Source organism: Helianthus annuus, chromosome 3 (assembly GCF_002127325.2).
Source record: "Helianthus annuus cultivar XRQ/B chromosome 3, HanXRQr2.0-SUNRISE, whole genome shotgun sequence".
Lineage (NCBI taxonomy): Eukaryota > Viridiplantae > Streptophyta > Magnoliopsida > Asterales > Asteraceae > Helianthus > Helianthus annuus.
In genome coordinates this window covers 163,233,358-163,248,159 of record NC_035435.2, presented here as the reverse complement: position 1 = coordinate 163,248,159, position 14,802 = coordinate 163,233,358, and the positions used below count along the sequence as shown (strand labels likewise).

Genomic DNA, 14,802 nt, shown 5'->3' with positions numbered 1-14,802 from the left:
CTTATTATCGAAACGTAATCGAATCGAATTTAAACGAATTTCGAATTTTTCGAATTCGAAATGAATTCTAAAAGAACACCCTTTTAGTTTGAGTAGTTTCCATAAAAAAAAATAAGATGACTTGATAAGATTGATTGCTTTAATCTAAGTAATTTGGGTTGACCATATCGGACCTAAGAAAAAAAATATGAATTATATGTTATGTTTACACCAAAAACCATTATAAAATATGAATTATATGCTATGTTTACACCAAAAACCATAATAGTGAAAGTCCACATATGTGGAATCTTCCATTCACATGTTGAACTGAAGAATAAGCAACTTCTATCTCGGTTTTTTTTTTCTCACAAGTCATAAATGGCAACTTGAACAGCAAATTATCGTTGTCATTCTTTAATTTATTGTTTATTTACAAATTTGCCCCTGACACACGTGTACAAGGTCAATCCAGATCCTTCTGAGTGTATGTATATAACTGATTCTTTGTTGTCATAACTTGTCACACAACATTGGAGCAAATTACTACAAAAACCCTAAAAAAAAAGATCCACTTTTGGTGTCTCTAATTCTTGAAAAAAAGGTGAAAACATGCCTTGGCTAATTGCATTCAAGGGAAAATCTGGTTTCTCTGCAAAACACACAGCTGAACAAGTTACAAAAGGAGTTGATGGTCATGGCTTAACTGCCATCGTTACAGGTTTCTTTTTATCTCTCTTTATCTCAAAAGAAGATTCAAACTTTATGTCACTTTTAGGTTTTTTCTTCAAGAATTCATCTGGGATTTTCTTCAAGACTTGCTTATATAGCAAAAAAAAAAAAAAAAAAAAAAAAAACACCCTTAAAACAACCCACGTAAAAGACTGCATGGCTTATTCCATGATCTATAGCATACTCTCCTCTTTGCTCGGTCATGTCAAATCACACGTTCACATCCCATAAAACTCGATCAATACTAGGCCAATTTAGTAGTGTTGTTACCCGTTTGCTATTAGGTGACCCCTTTAACAGAACCGACCCGTAACATCAAGATTAAACCCAACATACTGTTTGTGATTTCATATAGCAGAGGCTGGAGCTAGTATATTAGAAGGCGTCAACCCGTTTCTATATCTTTTTCGTAGTGCAAAAAAAAAAAAAAAAGTTTTCCGTTTTATACAAATGATTCCCTGATCCTCAGGAAAAACTTAGAATTCCCCTAAATTTTTAAGATAGCTACACCACTGTCATATAAACATATAGTGCTTAAAGTTTGAAACAGTTGACTTATTTGTATCAATAATAGCTTGCAACTTCTCCACCCTCTTTCTTTATGTAGAAAAGATTAAAACTTTGACTCATGAAATGTTGTTTGCAAATTTCTAAGGAAGTGATAAGAACAGAAATGAAACACTAAAGTAGAAAATGTGAACGCATCCTCCTGTTGTCATAGGGCCCGGTGATTCCTGAAAGTTCGAAAACACTAGTATTAATTTATTATATTCTTTTTATCTATTATATTATATTATATATACACACATTTCACAAGAGATGTACTATAATTGGTCAGTAGATGCGGTGGAATCAATCAAGCACGTTACTTGTACACCACTAAATTGCTTTTATTTATTTTTATTTCTATCGTATGTTTTTATGATTTTATCTATATATGTTTTATTTGAAAATTGCAGTAGATGAGCAGAGATGCAATTTTAGTCGAGTTAGTTATTATTTACCTATGAAAGTTTGAAGCTGTCGGTCACGTTATTTGTACACCACTACCTGTGTATTTTTTTTCCACACTATATTTACGCGTCTCATGACCATACACCAAACCCCCTACCTTTTTTTACAACTGTGAGAACCGGCCACAAGATTGTTTTACACCTCACAAATACCTTTTCAACCAATGAAGCTAAGTAAAACACAATTTGCGTTCGGCAGATGACCTTCTAGAGGTTAAAGATAGAAACTGGATTCGAACTTGAGACTTGTTGATAATCTTGCTTAATTGGCAAACACCAAGATGTGAACTCAGAAATGTTTATTGCAATCTCAAACCACTCGGTCAACCCTGAGTTTTACGATTTGACTTTTAATCGATCTTATGATTGAATCTTGCAACTTTTCTCTTCTGTTATTTATAAAGAAAAAAGTTTATACAAGTTAAAAAAAAAAGTGATTACAATGTTTTTTTATAAGTTTTGATGTACCAACTTTGTGCTTCCTTAAAAGGTGATTATCTTTGAACTTCTCAAGATGAAAGGACATTTTGTGGGTAACTTTAACTTAAATATCTAAAGTTTGAAACTTAACATTTTGTACTGTATAGATTAACTCAATAGGGGTTTTGGGGTTAAGCTATATATCTATCTATAAATAGTTATGTTTATAAACATTATGAGATTGTTATGTTCTTCTTTCTTTAATTTTGATCATCGAAAAAAATGATATGTTCAGGTCCTACAAGTGGTATTGGGCTGGAAACCGCGCGTGTGCTTGCTTTGCGTGGTGTACATGTAGTTATGGCAGCCAGGAATGTGAAAGCCGCTACAAAATGTAAGGAAGACATAATAAAGGGCTGCCCTAATGCTACCATTGATGTTATGGAGCTTGATTTGAGCTCACTGGAATCTGTCAGAAACTTTGCAAATGAGTACATTTCCAAGGGTCTACCCCTCAACATCCTCGTGTAAGAGACGTTACCCTTTCTTTTAATAGTATCTAAAGTTTAATTTAAAGTTACAACTTACAAGTCTAACTCATTGTTTTTTGACGTTTGTAGTTGCAATGCAGGGGTGATGGCTCTTCCATTTACCCTTACCAAAGATGGAATTGAGAGTCAGTTTGCAACTAACTATCTTGGTATGACTTGGCCTAGTGTTATCATGTATTGTGATGTTTGTTTCACATGTCACATTTTTGTTTCTCCTAGGATAAAATTGTCATAATGGAAACCGTGTTTTCTTATGATTTAGGACACTTCCATTTGACGAATCTGTTGTTGGATACGATGAAAAATACTGCTAAAAACTGTGGAAAAGAAGGAAGGATTGTTATAGTTTCATCAGAACTTCATAAGATGACTTACAAAGAAGGAATCATGTTCGACAAGCTAAATGATGAAAAATGGTATTAACTATAAACTATAAAGGCCATTCCTTTAGCATGTTTTCTACATTACAGATTAAAGTCGTACCCACATAAAACATTCAAAACTTAATGAGGATTTTCTGGATTTGATAACATATATGGTATTAGAATTCACCTAATATCCATCTGTCAACTTTTCAGCTACAACAGTTACCTTGCATATGGGCAGTCCAAGCTTGCAAATATTCTACATGCTAATGAGCTAGCAAGACGCCTCAAGGTAAAAAAAGCTTCCACTTATATCAATAACTTGGGTCTTAGTTTTTTCAATAAACGGTCGTTGCTAAGTTGTGTTGTGACAAATTGTATATTCATCATCGAGTACAGGAAGAAGGGGTTGACATAACTGTTAATTCATTGCATCCTGGACTCATTGCAACAAACCTTTCACGTCACTCGAGTTGTATGTCAGGTAATTATTAATTTTGCGACTTATGTTTTTTTTTTCAAAAAACATTTATCATTTTTCCTTGTTTACAATGTTAAGCTTATCTTTCTACTTTCTTGATATAGTCTGCTTATTTGGAGTCATCAGACACTTTCAAAAGAATATCGCACAGGTTTGTTCTTTATGTTTTTCTGCATCTATTAGTATTTTCATTTTGAGGTCCGGATCAAACAGAGATATGAACCACAAAATATTGATGTCGGTCTGTTATAACCAATAGCTGATAACTGACAACTGACCATTGTTCCTTGATTTTGGTTTCAGGGAGCTTCAACCACCTGTTATTTGGCATTAAACCCAAAGGTTAAAGGAGTTAGCGGCGAGTATTTTGTTGACAATAATTTGGCTAAAGCGAATCGTAAGGCCAGAGATGCTGAGTTGGCAAAGAAACTATGGGAATGCGGTATGGAGTTGACCAAGTCAAAGTGAATTTGACAAACTTATTTTGGTGGTTCCTTTGTAAAATAGTCCATGTTTTCTATTCTTTTGTGATTTTGTTTTTGTATGATTTTTTTATAAGAACCGGTGCGGTATCATGTAATGTGTATGTATTCAATTCTATGTAATGTATTTGAACTCTTTTTTGGTATTACTTTCAGTCTTGTGTTATACTTTTTCCATGCTAAAATGCATGCCTTCTGTTGCTACAAGGATCCACTGAGAGGCTATCCAGATCGCTACAAGTTAGAACGATTGAGGAGATGGACCAACTACAGTTTGTCTTTGCCGATCTTCTGTGGATCTACAAACATCAATGAGAACCCACGGGAAGGGATTAGAGATCGAGACACCATCTGACGTTTAAGTTAGTTTAGGATTTAATATAATAAATATGAATGCATATGAGAGTAAATAGAGAAGATGGGAGGGTATAAGGTGCTGTTTGTTTTTTTCTAAAAATCTCTGCGCAAGATCTTCTGTCTGCGCCACGCAGACCACGTGCAACATCGCCACGCACAGACTGTTTGTTTTTCCGAAGACGTTTCATTAAAAAACGTTTGTGCGAGCTCTTCTTGGTGCAGATTTGGCACAACCACTTCTAAGATCTTCTATGGTCTGCAGAGAGTTAAATACCACCACTCACCACCACCGCCCATCACCACCACCACCACATTTCACCACCACCGTCCACCACCCGCTACCATTCATCACCTCCACCACCGTCCATCACCACCACCGTCCACCACCACCGTCCATCACCACCACCGTCCACCACCCACTACTGTCCACCACCACCACCACCATCACCACCACCACCCACCACCATCGTCCGTACACCACCACTAGTTTATTTTAAAAGTCTGCATATGTTAAAAAACAAACAACCTTCTTCTTGCAAACTGCAGAGGTTTGGTCCACCTCTTCTTCTACAGATGTCTGCAGATGTGGTCCGCAAATTGCAGACATTTTACCTCTTAAAAAACAAACATCACCTAAGTGTACGGGGTAATTATCTAGACCGAAACGATTACGGAAGAGATCCCCTGAAAGTCGGAATTAAGCTCCATACCATATGTAATATATAGGTGGGCCAAATCATTGTGGATAAGGGGCTCAAAGATCCAATTATAGAGGTATCCTCTACACGGCAACACCTTCGAATACCTAATTCATATTTGTTAGAACTCAATACTCCTTTTGTTATGCATATTATATATTATATTATATATAACATACAAATATCAACTTAGTGTGTTTTGAAATGTTTGTTTTCTACGTATTTAAAACATGAAGCTTTTTTAAGACTTACCATTAAGCTATACAGAATGGTAACTTGGACAGATCTATTATAAAAATCTAATTTCAACATGTATTGCATAATGATAAAATTTATGATAGCTATATTCTATGTCAAAACAATCTGTTAGCCATGATTAATTAACAAAATATATTCCTTGTTAATTTTTAGCCTTATAACTATATATATATATATATATATATATATATATATAGGGGAAGGTTCATTTGAGAAGAAATTTAATGTGAGAAGAAAAATAAAAAAGGGCATAATGGTAAAACATTAAATAGTTTATAACTCCTCCCATTAATTATGTTATCTCTCGTTAATAAAACAAAAACATTTTATCCTACACATTTTCAAAATTTATCCTACATATATCTTACACTTACCGAAATTTACCCTACGCATATCTAAATTTATCATACACATTTAAGAATTTATCCTACACATACTAAAATTTATCCTACACATGTCGAAAATTGTCCTTCACCCTAAACTATTTATCATATATTTAAAAGGAGTGAATTTCAAGTTTTGTCCTTTATCTTTAGGCCACTTTGCAAGTTTTGTCCTTTATGTTTAAATTTGACGAGTTTTGTCCTTTATGTTTAAAAATCAAGCACGTTTTGTCCTTTATGCTTGATTTTTAAGGACAAAACGTGCTTGATTTTTTAAACATAAAGGACAAAACGTGTTTGATTTTTAAACATAAAGGGTAAAACGTGCTTGATTTTTAAACATAAAGGACAAAACTCGTCAAATTTAAACATAAAGGACAAAACTTGCAAAGTGGCCTAAAGATAAAGGACAAAACTTGAAATTCACTCATTTAAAAGTGAGTTACAAGTTTAATTAGTTAGCTAATTAATTACAATTAGAAATTTACCTATATGCCCTTATTAATAACATTAAATGCAAATATTAAATAAAGTAAAATGTAGCATTTCTATTGGTTTAAAACTTATTCTTACAAAAATTTTCTTCTCATTTAAACCCTCCACTATATATATATATATATATATATATATATATATATAGAGTGAGGATCCTACGGAAATTGTGTTTTTCCTAAAAAGTGTAAAAAGTCATAAAACACAATAATTTCAGGCATAAAACACACCTAAAACTCACAAATAATAGAATGAATATTACTAAAACACCATATTCAAACTCTAATAGTCCATAAAAACTTCAAACACACCATCGTAGAACTATGAATATAAAACACACAATGCTAAACAACATAAAACACAATAATATTTCTCATTCCACAATCAGAGCCTTAACATCTAAAACACAACACAAAACCCACATACATGATGTTTTAGTAATCTTCATCATATTATTTGTGGGTTTTTTGTGTGTTTTATGGTTGACATTATGGTGGTTTATGACTTTTTACACTTTTTAGGAAATTTGGACTTTCTGGCCAACTCCTATCCTATATATATATATATATATAGGGGATCGCTAAAATGAAAACCACCTCTAGTTGTAAGAACCATGGGAACCACTTTCTGGCCCTTAGATCAACTAAATGGATGGATGTGATTAAAAGTAGATAATATTAATATTAAAAGCGTTCTGTCTTATTATGTCTTTAATATTATAATCCAAAAGGGTATTTAAGTAAAATCACTATATTTTGTCTTTTTATATATATTAATTTTAAATTACATTTTTTGTCCTATTCATTAAATAGTTTTTTGATTTAATTATTTTTTATTTATAAACAGATTTTTTTGTAAAACAATTTTTTGAAATCAAATTTTTATTATAATTTTTTTTAATTTTTAAGATTTTTACGCCCGGCCTTTTCACACCTCGTTTTTTGACGCGCCGTTTTTTCGCCCAGCTTTTTCACGCGTCGTTTTTTCAACGCGCCGTTTTTGCGTTTTACGCCCCGGTTTTTTACGTTAACGTTATTTACGTTTTACGCGCCGGTTTTTTGCGTTTTACGTCCCGGTTTTTTACGTTAACGTTATTTACGTTTTACGCGTCGGTTTTTTGCGTTTTATGTCCCGGTTTTTACGTCAACGTTTTTTTTTGCGTTTTACGCACCGGTTTTTACGTTAACGTTTTTTTACGTTTTACGCGCCGGTTTTTTACGTTAAGGTTATTTACGTTTTACACGCCGGTTTTTTGCGTTTTACGTCCCGATTTTTTACGTCAACGTTTTTTTACGTTTTACGCGCCGGTTTTTTACGTTAACGTTTTTTACGTTTTTACGTTTAACACGCCGGTTTTTACGTTTTACGCGCCGTTTTTTTTACGTTAACGTTTTTTACGTTTTTACGTTTACACGCCGTTTTTACATGCCTTTTTATATTTTTAACCCCGACTTTTTCACGCCTCTTTTTTTCACGTCTCGTTTTTTTTACATGCCTTTAACGCGCCGTTTTTTCACGCCTCGTTTTTTTTAACCCCGCTTTTTCACGCCTCGTTTTTAACCCCGGCTTTTTCACGTCAGTTTTTTACGTTTTACGCCCTGGTTTTTTACGTTAACGTTTTTTTCGGTTTTGCATTTTACGTAAAACATTTTACGTTAAACACTTTTTATGTTTTTAAATTTTACGTTTTATGTAAAACTTTTTACGTTTTATGTTTTACGTTAAACTTTTTACGTTTTATTTTTTAAGTTTTACGGTAAACTTTTTACGTTTTACGTAAAAGTTTACGGTTGAACTTTTTTTCCACAAAAACTTTTTTACACGAAAACTTGTTTACGCAAAGACGAACGCACCCATAAATCGCAAAGTCGGTAGGTGTCTCGGATAGATTTTTATCGTCATCGAAGGGGGAAAAGAATATAAAAAACCAACAACAACAAAAAAACAAAAGTGTATCTAAAAAAAAAGGGTTTGGCTCAGATTTTTTCCGATAATTAAAAGGCTGCAAAGTGGGGTTGCAGGTTCAAAAACCTACCCTCCACCATCCTTAGTCGCGCCATCGTCATAAATTGTCGGGAAAATTGTTTCGAACTATCACTGCCAATCTAAACCCCCCAATATCAAAAACACAAATCAATCCAAAAAGATGAAAAAAACACCAGCACCAACGGGCACCATTGGCACCACCGGGCACCATTGGCACCACTTGCAATCGGTCACCTGTAAAATAATCGACATCGAAACCTATAAACAGTCTACAAAAATGAACTGTTGCCACCAGAATAGTATAGTCCTACACTTTATGTTATCACCCATAACAAAAATACTTACAACCCAATAAGGCATGTTATGAACAAGACCCGAACATGAGCTAAGAATCATTTGGGAAGATATAGCAAAAAAGCCTAAGAAAGAAATTAATGAAATACTCAGAGGACCACGGGATTTGATAAGGCAAGACAACACGACAGTTTCTGGATGAGCCATTGCTATTTTACTTCAAAATCTCATTTATGAGCATGTTGCCAAAATGAAATAAGAAACTCTAGTAAGACAGATCAAGCTTTGGAACTACAAAACATCATTTTGGGGTATATTGCTAACCCCTATTACGAAACCCAGATTGTAACCCCCGTCAAAATCGACCCATTTCAAAATCTGACCCGTTTTAAAAAAAAGATGGATCCTAAACTTTAAACCTCGGAAAGTTTCGCGAAATAAATAATTGTTGAAGGATATCGTTAATTTATTTCTTTTTATTTTATTTAACTAATTAAATTAGTTAATATTATCCTTTTTATCAAAATAATAAGTCTCGTTAGATTTCAAGTTAGATTGGAAGGACAAATATTATCCTTTTTAGTGATATTCACTATGTTATTTGTGGGTTTTGAGTGTGTTTTATGGCTAAAATTGTGGTGTTTTATGACTTTGTACACTTTGTAGGAAAAATGGACTTTGTAGCCGAACCCCACCCTATATATATATATATATATATATATATATATATATATATATATATATATAGGGTAGGGTTCATGCGAGAACCACCCTTATTGCGAGAACCGCGAGAACCAATGTGAAAAGGGGGCAATTTTGTAAATACCAAACAACTTTAAAATATCTGCCTCCACTATCGGACTTCAAACATAAATTAAATTACACTTAATAAACACTTTCACGTCCACACTCAGAACTCGATTACAATCTTTCCACATTTCTCAACCTGATTATATCAACAATTCATCGATTACAATCGATTACATATCGAAGCATCTGTTCGCCATCATCAGTTCACCATATCGAAGCATCTGGATTGAGATTTTATCTCAGATTTGAGATTTTACCAGCACATCAGTTCGCCATCATCAGTTCACCATATCGAAGCACCTGGATTGAGATTTTATCTCAGATTTGAGATTTTACCACCAGATATTCAATATTTCGTCATATAATCGAGGTTAGTTCCCCAAATTCGTACAAAATTAGTCGTATAATCTATATTAGGAACATAATAATTAGGGAAACATTGTGGATTTTTAATCCGTTCATAATTAGAGCAACGTGCCAACGTGATTATAAGAAAAGATGGTTCAATGAGTGTGTCACTACGACGGTGTCGCCGGGAATCAATCGTCGTCGGTATTAGGTGTACATATGTATAGTTATGCACATGTGCATATCTTACCATAATAGATTTGTTAATGATTAGTGTTATATATGGTTAGTGATAATACGAATTTTGATTTGGTACAGGTTAAGGTTTATTATTGAAGCAAGCTTACGAATTTTTGTTTGGTACGGGTTAAGGTTTATTATTGTAGCAAGCATGCTGATCAGGTGAGTCATGTTAATGCACATGTGCATAGTTATGCACATATGTATGGTTTGTTAGATTAAGTTAATAAGGGTAGGCATATGGATGCAAATGTGCATAGTTATGTACATCTGCATACTTTGACAGAATGGGTTATTAAGGTCACTCATGCTGATGTACATGTGCATAATTTGTCAGAATATATTTATAAGGTCGTTCATGTTGATGCACATGTGCATATTGTATATGGTGATGATAAAGTTAATGTTAATGCACATATTCATTGATAAGTTATGTTTATTTCTTTTTTTGAAACCAAGGGACGAAAGGTCAATTAAAATGTCGGATGGAATGGAATATGATTACGCGATGGTTGAACAAAAAGGTAAAAAAGGTTGATTAGTGTTTGATGATCCAGATGGGAGTTTAGGCACATGTGCATCCTTTTATTAAATTCATGTTAAATGATATCATTTATGTAAACACATTAAATATATTGTACAGGTGCGTAAGAAGAAATAAACACAAACAAAGGCAGGCAATTAAGCGAACTCGTGATGAAACCTAAAAAAAGGAGGTTACGTGATGAAACACAAAAAAAGGAGGTGACAGAGTGCGTGCGGTAAAGAACAAGAAGTTGGCAAGATCAACGGTAACTTCGACGGTTGATACTGATGACCATATGGTTGTATTCAGATTCAACATAAGGTATCCAAAATAGCGTGCCATTAGGTGTAGAATGTACAATAGTTGTAATTGTTCCTGTAATGTAGAATGTACAACACTTGTAATTGTTCATGTATACACAAAAAGTAAAAATTATATTATTCTAATTAATAAGGTATATGGCGTGTTTACGCACGTGTTCAACATTTATTCGGTGATGATTACGGGGCGTTGGTAATGTGATGCACATGTGCGTAACATTATGTACTGATGGTTAACAGTTTATTTGTGATGATCATGGATTGGTATCAACATAATTCACATGTGCATGAATATGTTATATATGAAAATAAAAGTAATGAATATAAAAAATATCGGTTAGTTGTTTAATGTTTATTATTGATGATTATTGGGTGTTAATAATGTGATGCACATGTGCATAATTATGTACTGTTGGTTAACAGTTTATTTTTTGATGATTACAGATGGTTGGCAACATAATGCACGCAGGTACGCAAGAAGAAATAAACACAAAAAGGCGGGCAATTAAGCGAACTCGTAATGAAACCTCAAAAAAGGAGGTTACGTGATGAAACATAAAAAAAGGAGGTGACGATGTGCGTGCGGTAAAGAACAAGAAGTCGGCAAGATCAACGGTAACGGCGACGACGACGGTTGATACTGATGACCATATGGTTGTATTCAGATTCAACATAGGGTATCCAATATAGCGTGCCATTAGGTGTAGAATGTACAATAGTTGTAATTGTTCCTGTAATGTAGAATGTACAACACTTGTAATTGTTCATGTATTCATAAAAAGTAAAACATATAACATTCTAATTAATAAGGTATATGGTGTGTTTATGTAACACCTCGAAAATTCACGTCCTGTAATGTGTTGACACGTGTCATAAAGTTTGAACGTGTGAAAGAAATATTATAGAAGGACTAAAGTTGACAAACATGGAAAGTATGTGAATATACGTATTCTAAGTGTCAACTGTGAATAAATATAATGTACATTAACCCTACATGATGCTCATACCTTCAAACGAATAAATCATGGATCATACGAAGCTAAAAGTGAGAGATTACAAACTACAGGGGTTAAATGTGTCAACATGTTTAAAGATATACCTCTGAGTGACCTTTTGACAAACCCGAAGCTTTGTAAATGTTAATCATGCTCACTAGAATGCACGATTTAAATTTCGTAAAGTTTCGTTAACGTATGAGAAAGTTATGATCGAATTCGTGTGCGAGGGGTTAAAGCGTCAACGTTGAAAGTTAGGCCTTTTCGGGTAACAATAAAGTTACCCGGGGACTTAACAAAGTGGGTATATGTCTTGAGGCCCTTATAGATCAATTACGAGGGCTCAAAATGCAATAAACAAGTGCCTAATCGAAGTTTGAAGAGCCAGGGACCAAAACTGCAATTTTTAAAAAGTTTGTTGGATGATCCCAAGTGCTCGCGTAGCGCGAGCACTAACTGCCTAGGCAGTCGCGCTACGCCACTGCCATATCTGGGCAGATTTCCGATTTTCTTGGATGTGTGTCTGCTAGGTGCCTTTGTGATCGACTTTAACCGATTTTTCACATCCCCCTTGGCCCCTAAACGACCCCTAAACCTATAGGACACTTGTTGGAAGGGTATGGTGAGTGCTAGACTTGTTTGTCAACCAATTGTGGTGATTGAATTCACTATAAAAGGGCCTTCAAGTTACAAACACTCCTCACACCTTCATCTGCATTTGTGGATCACTTCTGGAGCTCAAACTTCCTCTCAAGTGTTCTCTAATCAAGCTTAGGACTTCAGTAAGTGTTCTAATCCTTCTTTAATTGATTTTAGCTTAGTTATTTAGCTAAAAGTCAACCCGTCGTAATTACAGTTTGACTTCGAGATTAGTCAATAATGGCTCAGTCATACCTCGAATTAAAAGTAGTTATAGATTGGTATTTATGTGGGTAATAAAACCTCAAAAGGGTTTCCCCTGATCACCACTCTAACCAGGTCAAAAGTCGGGTCAAACATATAATTAAAAAGTCAACAGGATGCTTAAAATGTCATTTATGCATAATTAGCTATCTAGAACATATACAACCTGTTTGATCATTGTTATAACTTAGTAATAAGTGTAAGAACATGTCTAAACATGTTCCACCCGACTATTTCCTGTTTAGACCCGGTTCGGAACCGAAAGTCACATAGTTTGACTTTCACTTTGACTTTCAGTTCTGACCCGTTTAGGCATGTTTTAGAAATGCCTCAGAGCTTTAATTGGATTAGGATACATGTTAGAACAACCCTCTACGATTATGCACCTTGGTTCACTAGTTATCCAATTAATATGCATATTTCCGTTAATTGCTCATATGTTGACCGTTATGCCCTTATTATCTTAAAAACGTGATTTATGAAAATGTAAAAGTGTAGAAACCTTAGTTACCGATATATAAACTTGTATGCAAAGTTTGACATCAGTTTGACTTGTAGATTAAGAGTTATGCTCAATATCGCTAAATCAATGCTTTATGTTAATAAAATGGCGTAATTAGCGTATAGCCTAGTTAAGCCTAGTTTTTGGTATCAAACTTAATACCCACTGATGTAATATATTATTTTGGCATTTTTAAAGATTTTTAATTAATTTTAGGCTGAGCATAACTAGTAGTCGTAGGCTTAAGCCGGTAATTGTCGGTTTGCCCTTACGGGCCATAAAAATGAGTTTTACTTATCGAAACGACTCCAAACCTTTTGCTACGGACCACATATAATAAATAAATTATTTTAAGCCTTCTGGAAATATAAAAATATCAGATTTAAGTATCAAACCCGGAAATGGCCTTTAATCGCCTTATTTAACGTTTTTAATGCATAGTATGTTTTAAAATCATATTGAACATACTCGGGTTGATACCTACTGATATATGAGGCAAATTATGATATTCTAACAGTAAGAAAAGGTTGATTAACTCAGACTTCGTTTTTGAGCTTTTTGGCTTATGTGAAATTACCAAAATACCCCTACGGGGCATAGTTTGGTTAAAAATGATAAATTTCACATATATGCTTTAGCCTACTGTTATAACTCATCAAATTGAGTATGTTTGCTGTTTACATCAGACCAGTAACTCGGTTAAACATCTAAGCGCTTTTACAAACTTTAAAACGACCAAACTACCCCTACGGGGCATAGTTTGTGTTTAAATTAGTTCGGGGCATAATGAAAGACATCCTACTGATGTCACAACATATTTGAAGCATATTAACTTAGGAAACCTGCATATGGCTCTTACGGATACCCGTTACGCATTTTACGCGTTCGGTTCGGTTTATGTAACAAGTTTACATAAATTAACCGACACGGGTCAAACCTTATCGGTTTCATCTCAAAATCCAGAATGTGAATAATAAACCCACATTAAACAAGTCTCTGAACTTGTCGGGTCTAAATCACATTCTATCCGGTCTTCGCTTAATCGTGCGTACGAACCGTATCTTTGAAACTAGTCGGTCTAAGCTTAAGCTTAATAAAAGACCCGTTAGTATTCTAATAGGTTATATTATACCTTCGTTCCAGATTAGGAGAACCAGTAAAAGCTACGTGCATTTTGCTTATTGTGATTTATACTTTGCATCAGGTAAATACTTTTAACTTATTTTCCCTATACGGGCTTGGGTTACGGTACATAGCGTACCGCTTGATCGAGCATCAAATCTCCACGCTTAGTGGGTAGTTGAATAATTTGATCGGCTCGTTTAAACAGTCTTGTTTACTTTACAGCCTTTGGGGGGTTAATGACCATGTCCCGGATATCCTTGGCATCATCTTACGAGATTGGCCACGACCTGAGCACGGCGTGTAGGCGTACACCGTCCGTGTATAACTCAATTATGTGGTGTGTCTATTGATCTTTAACCCGGACTAGATCCGGGCTACTGAACGCATAAGTAACATGTAATTCGTTCACAAGATTATAATATTAAATAATTCTCCCAAGTTAATAAAAAGATTAATCTTGCCTCTGTGCACTTTAATCAAATTATAAAAACATTTATGCCATGTGCATCCAAACCAATTTTTAAATCATTTTCCAAAATGAG

At 34.3% G+C, this 14,802-nt stretch overlaps 1 protein-coding gene across 1 annotated transcript; it reads left to right on the top strand.

The window, feature by feature from the left end:
- The first annotated feature begins 499 nt into the window (after nt 1-499).
- LOC110930506 (short-chain dehydrogenase TIC 32, chloroplastic) lies at nt 500-4,178 on the top strand. The gene is made up of 8 exons (XM_022173819.2): nt 500-700; nt 2,440-2,671; nt 2,765-2,844; nt 2,958-3,111; nt 3,274-3,352; nt 3,460-3,544; nt 3,646-3,692; nt 3,845-4,178. The coding sequence occupies exons 1-8, from the start codon at nt 592-594 to the stop codon at nt 4,007-4,009; spliced, it is 951 nt and encodes a 316-aa protein (XP_022029511.1). The 5' UTR covers nt 500-591; the 3' UTR covers nt 4,010-4,178.
- Nucleotides 4,179-14,802: the final 10,624 nt, after the last annotated feature.